This window comes from Hylobates moloch, unplaced genomic scaffold (genome assembly GCF_009828535.3).
Source record: "Hylobates moloch isolate HMO894 unplaced genomic scaffold, HMol_V3 SCAFFOLD_1, whole genome shotgun sequence".
Classification (NCBI taxonomy): domain Eukaryota; kingdom Metazoa; phylum Chordata; class Mammalia; order Primates; family Hylobatidae; genus Hylobates; species Hylobates moloch.
Window position 1 is genome coordinate 124389498 of NW_026652276.1, and position 6255 is coordinate 124395752.

A 6255-nucleotide genomic window follows, 5' to 3' on the forward strand; every position below is an offset into this window, starting at 1 on the left:
CCGCGCTGAGAGGACGTCAGGGTAGTCAGTCCGCCAGAATACGGCTGAGCATGAGGGCTGCCTAACCTTGAAACCCAGCGCCCTCCTCATCCACACGTTCTATGACGAATAAATCCTCACAGTCTTTGTGAAAATCCACCAGGAGAAGCACGTCCAACATTCTTTACCTCCCCAAACAAATCTCAGAAGCGGGAAAACCAACGCCGCGACTGGGCGGGAAAGCCACACCGCTTGCAATCCCTTCGCCTCATTAGCTAATTTTGCTGTCCTTCCCAGTGGCCCGCCTCCCGTGCTCGCGGGCGATATTTTTATTGGCTTTCGTCTGCGAGGCGTCCAATCTCATTGGTTTGCTTTTCTGTTCGTCAGGCTTGGGCGCCTGGTTAAAGGCGGAGAGCGCGTCACTATTGGGGCTGGAGGCCCCGCCTCCGCGTGCCGTGTGCAAAAACAAACAGCCGTTAAGAAGGCGGTGCCGGGGGGGCGGGGTCTGGCTAGAAGGAGGCGCGCGATTGAACAGCCGCTGGGGTTCGAACCAGCAAGACAAGCGGGCATTGGCCACAGCAGCGCGAGGCGGGTACGGGGTATTGTCCGGCTCCGGCGGCGGCGGTCGGTGCTGCGAGAGCGGCGGCGGCGGCGCTGGTCGGCAGCGGGACGGCGCGCGGCCGAGCGGAGGCAGAGTCGGCGCCGAGAACATGGTAAGGGTGGCCGGGTGGGCCGGGGACACGGGGCCTGGGGCAGGGCTGGGGGATCCGCACAGCGCGGAGGCCCTGGCGTCGGCGCCGCTACCTGTGGAGTCGGGAGTTTGCTGGTGTCAGGGCTTCGTCCGGCCGAGCCCCTCGCCGCCCGCCGGGGGGCGCCATGTCCCGGCTGCGTTGCCCGACACGCGTCCCCGGGTGAGAGCTGGGCCTGGCCGGGTAGAGCGCGAAGTCTGTTCCGAGCCGGACAGATCTGTCCCGACGCTGGTGACGCTGCACCGCCCGTCTTAGAAGGAGGAGGACGGCAGAATCCGGCTTGGAAATGTAGAAACAAGTGCTGGATCTTAATGTGATCGCTCTTCTGTGTGAATGAGGTCAAACAGGCTGCCGCTGTACAAGTTAGATAAGTCTTTGGCGATGTTTGGTTACGTAATCTCCCTGGCAGTCAATTTGATGCTTTCTGCGAAAGGGTGCTTGTATTTGTGGTCTTTTGAGCGACAAAGAATGGTTTTATAGACCAGAACCACACGATTTGTTCTAGGTGATTGCACAGGTTGGAAATGAACGCCCGTTATCTTCTGAGCCCCTTGCAGTTTGCGGTTTTCATTATACAACAGTACTTTCCTTTGCCCTTGCTATGGATTTTCGGTCTTAAAGTATTCATCTTTTCATTCTGAAATTCAGATCTAGGTAAGAAAAGTGTGGCTTTAAAAAAATGGAAGTGAATAGAACTTCAGCCCCATTTTAAAGTTGAGGGAAAAGAGAAAGTACTAAAGGATACGCTCTGAGTTGCATCAAAGATTGTGTAAAAATAATAAGACTGTTATGGAATCTTATTTTTGCCGGTATTCGTGCTTTAAGCATTCTGTTGAAAGGTTACTTCAACGGGAGCTACCTGCTTAAAAGTTAGCACCAGGCTGTCATTTATCATACTGCAGATAGTATTAGATGATTTGTCTTGTACTTAATGTGACAGATATGGTATTTAATAGACATAACACCTAACTATAAACAGATTGGCCAGTCGAGAGGACAGAATGTTTGGTTATTGTAAAATACCCAAATCTTAGAGCTGGAATAGACTTTAGGGATAATTGCTTCCAACGTCTAACGTATGGTTTATTGTTATTGTAAAGTACTTTATAGTACTTTAACAAAACTGAGGTACAGCGTACATCTAATCTGTAAAAGGATTTGCTCAAACAGATGATTTTCATGATTAGTTTTTTGTTGTTTTTTGGGTTTTTTTTTTGTTTGTTTGTTTTTTGTTGTTTTTTTTGAGACGGAGTCTCACTCTGTCGCCAGGCTGGAGTGCAATGGCGCGATCTCGGCTCACTGCAACCTCCGCCTCCCGGGTTCAAGCGATGCTCCTGCCTGAGCCTCCCGAGTAGTAGCTACAGGCGTGCGCCACCACGCCCAGCTAATTTTTTGTATTTTTAGTAGAGATTGGGTTTCACCATGTTGGCCAGGATGGTCTCGATCTCTTGACCTCGTGATCCGCCCGCCTCGGCCTGACAAAGTGCTGGGATTACAGGCGTGAGCCACCGCGCACGGCCAATTCTAGTTTTTTAGATATTTTTCAGTCTCTAGTAATACGCTATATATTTTATATCCACTTACCAGTAGCTAAAAATACGTATTAACATAAGCTAAAAATGCAGGAGACATTGAGTTGTCGTTCTTGATAGATTTTAAACCTGAGAGGAAAGTAAGTAGATGTCTGTTAAAACTGACATGAAAGTGTCTTAGTATCCAGTTTGCAAGTTTATCCAAGTAAAATGAACTCCCTCTTCCTTCTCTCTCTTTCTCTCTCTCTCTCTCTCTGTGTGTGTGTGTGTGTGTGTGTGTGTGTAATTTTTTAAAACCAACAACCTTAACTCAGGTTAATACGAAGTCAATTCTTGGAATAAAAAAATTTAGATTTGGTTTCTCAAGCACCAATTATATTAAAATGAATGTTCAAAGTAGGGATATCGGAAAGAAAGTAATTATCCACTTACTGTATAATTTTATATTCAGATAAGTTTGATACCATAAAAGTTTTCTTTTGTTAAGTATGAGAAATGTATCAGGAGTCTCTAGATGTTGGAAATAGTCATTTTATTGATTGAGGCTTTTAAAACCTGACTGTATGTCTACTTCCTTAAAAAGCAAATAGAACAGCAGATATGACATATCTGAAACAGTAAGGATAAAATTGCTTAAGCAGAGTAGTTATTATATGACCTGGGGAATTTTGTAGTTGTTGGCTTTTCATTAGTGACTAGTTCTTATTTTTTCCAATCCAGCCATAGGAAGACAGTGATTATAATTTTAGATGCCAGTTGGAGAGGTTTTTAAGTGTTATATATTAGGGCAAATAGAGATAAAAAAGGGTTTTTTATTTGAGAAGTAAGACTGTCTTGTTAGTGGAGCTGACCTCAAAAATCCAAAAATTGTATTTTTCTTATATAACAACATAGTCAAAAATTATTAAAATATATGAGGCATTCTGGTAGAAATCCATAGCATCTCAGTTCTTACTGGTAAACTTAAATCAGTCTCTTGTTGAATTGGCTAATGTAAGAGAGTGAATTTGAATTAGTTCTTAGATTTTTATTTTTCCTGTTTCTAATACCTGCCAGGGTTTTACTGTTTTTCTTCCATATTATCTTGGGTGACACGCACTTAATCCATTTAGACGTGCAATTAGAGGAAGTATACAGGGGTAATTTTTAGCTTTAAAAAATTTTTAAGGAAAGGGTTAGCTACAAAGGGGATATGACATTTCAAAGCTTACCATCTATTCTGAAATAATAGCCCCTCGAACAGCCAATCTTGTAAACTGATTTCTTTTTTTTTAACAGTAATCTATTTAAATGGTAAAGGCAAAATATATGGGAAAAAATTAGTTTTCTTCTTAAGTCAGACCCTTAGTATTTCCTCCCGAGAGGCAAATAACATTTCTAATTTATTGTATCACCTACTAGAAATATATGTGTACACACATACTCTATAATACCCCATATTTACTTAGAAGCCCATTACATTGGCACATACTTTGCCTTTTTCATGCAAAAATAGGTTTTTTTAAGCGTACAGTTCAGTGGCATTAAGTACATTTATAGTGTGCAACCATCACTGCCTTCTGTCTCTAGAACTTTTTCATCTTCCCAAGTGGAAACTCTACCCGTTCAACAATAACTCGGCCAGGCGCGATGGCTCACGCCTGGAATCCCAGTACTTTGGGAGGGTAAGGCAGGCAGATCACTTGAGGTCAGGAGTTCAAGACCAGCCTGGCCAACATGCAGAAACCTTGTTGGTACTAAAAATACAAAAATTATCAGGGCGTGGTGGCGCACACCTACACTACCAGCTACTTAGGAGGCTGAGGCAGGAGAATCACTTGAACCCAGGAGGCAGCTACCCCTTGCAACCACAAATCTGCTTTCTGACCATGAACTTTACTATTTTAGGGACCTCATAAGTAGAATCATACGGTATTTGTCTTTTTTGTAACTGGCTTATTTTCCTTAGCATAATGTCCTCAAGGCCCATTCATGTCATAGCTTGTGTCAGAATTTCCTTTTTAAAGCTGAATACTATTCCATTATATGTATCATTTTGTTCATCCATCATTGGACACTCAAGATTGTTTCTACCTTTTGGCTATTCTGAATCATGCTTCTGTGAACATGGGTGTACATGTATTTGTTTGAATCCTTGCTTTCAATTTTTGGGTGTATACCCAGAAGTGGAATTGCTAGACTATATGACAATTCTGTGTTTAATTTTTTGAGGGTTTTTTTTTCTTGGAACATGCTTTATTTTTCTGAGAGCTAAGTTCTAAGTATTTCTGTGGAAGTAATATATGTTACATTGACATTAATAAAAATTGTGAAATATTTCATGTATGCATAAAATTTATATTGACTTGCAAGATTCTTCAATCTGGAAATTGATAAATATGTTCGTTTTTAGAAATCTCATATTTTTCAGCCTGGCACTGTGGCTTATGCCTGTAATCCCAACACTTTGGGAGGCCAAGGCAGGCGGATCACTTGAGGTCAGGAGTTCAAGACCAGCTCGACCAACATAGTGAAACCCCATCTCTACTAAAAATACAAAAATTAGCCATGTGTGGTGGCGCGTGCCTGTAATCTCAGCTACTCAGGAGGCTGAGGCAGGAGAATTGCTTGAGCCCGGGAGGCAGAGTTTGCAGTGAGCCAAGATCACACCACTGCACTCCAGCCTGAACAACAGAGCTAGACTCCGTCTCAAAGAAAAAAGAAAAATCTCATATTTTAAATAAGTGTTTAAGGTTTGACTTCTTTGATAGAAATTATAAACGGTGATAGAATCCCATGTATTCTTAATACATGTTGTTAATTACCTAAAGTAAAACTAGAAGAAATTCTGTTTCCAGAATATTTTTGAAGTAGTATTTTCAACGCTTTTCATTTAAAAATTTTTTTTTTTGCATTTAGGCTGGAGGCAAAGCTGGAAAGGACAGTGGGAAGGCCAAGGCTAAGGCAGTATCTCGCTCACAGAGAGCTGGGCTACAGGTAATGAATCCATGCTGTCATTACATTATTATTTTCTTTACTGTTGTAATTTATGACCTATGTTTCATCAATTACAAAAATCTACTTGTATTACTACAAACTTTTTTTTTTTTTTGAGACAGAGTCTCGCTCTGTTGCCAGGCTGGGGTGCAGTGGCGCGATCTCAGTTCACTGCAACCTCTGCCTCCTGGATTCAAGTGATTCTCCTGCCTCAGCCTCCCGCGTAGCTGGGACTACAGGCGTGCGCCACCATGCCCAGCTAGTTTTTGTATTTTTAGTAGAGATGGGGTTTCACCATGTCGGCCAGGATGGTCTCAATCTCTTGACCTCGTGATCCGCCCGCCTCAGCCTCCCAGAGTGCTGGAATTACAGGCGTGAGCCACCGCACCTGGCCGAGAAACCCTTTTAATCAGGAAGGCCAAACTATAAACTGTTCTCCTCTTGGCAGTGCTAAGCCATTGTTTGAGCAAGAGGACAACATGATCCAGATGATACTGAAAGAAGGGGGATGGGAACTTATACTGATATGCACATTCTGTATTTTAGGTCTCTATGTATATTCCCAATTAGAATTTATTTTAAGGCATACTTAATTTGAAGTAGAAAATGGAAGGCCAAAGGAGGTTATTGCAGTGGTTTAGGAATAAAGTAACATACTTGAATGGGAAGGAGTAGAAAGCATGTGTGTGCAGAAAATAGGTGAAGCAGTATAAGGTTGAGAGAAAGTCAGAGGTTTCTCTAAGGCTTAGAACCTAACGAACAGAGGAGTTTGTAGTAGGGGCAAGTTATGAGTAAATTTAAATGGAATCATTTTGAAGTTCACTAAAACATCCATGTGAAAATGTCCATATGTCCAGAAGTTGGAAACATGAATTCAGCTTTCTTTTTTTTTTTTTGAGACAGAGTCTCGCTCTGTCACCCAGGCTGGAGTGCAGTGGCGCCATCTCGGCTCACTGCAGGCTCCCCACCCTGGAGTTCACACCATTCTCTTGCCTCAGCCTCCCGAGTAGCTGGGACTA

General features: G+C 42.8%; 1 protein-coding gene across 3 annotated transcripts in view; it reads left to right on the forward strand.

The window, feature by feature from the left end:
• Positions 1 to 512: 512 nt before the first annotated feature.
• The window catches only part of LOC116812476 (histone H2A.V), a 21790-nt gene continuing 16047 nt past the window's right edge, over positions 513 to 6255 (forward strand). For 2 of the 3 annotated variants that reach the window (XM_032758157.2, XM_058445157.1), the window contains exons 1-2: positions 556 to 692; positions 5159 to 5236. In XM_032758157.2, coding sequence (XP_032614048.1) covers positions 690 to 692; positions 5159 to 5236 — 81 coding nt within the window. In that variant the 5' untranslated portion in view covers positions 556 to 689. Of the gene's footprint in view, positions 693 to 5158; positions 5237 to 6255 lie in introns of all 3 variants that reach the window. The other variant, XM_032758156.2, reaches the window with a different exon arrangement.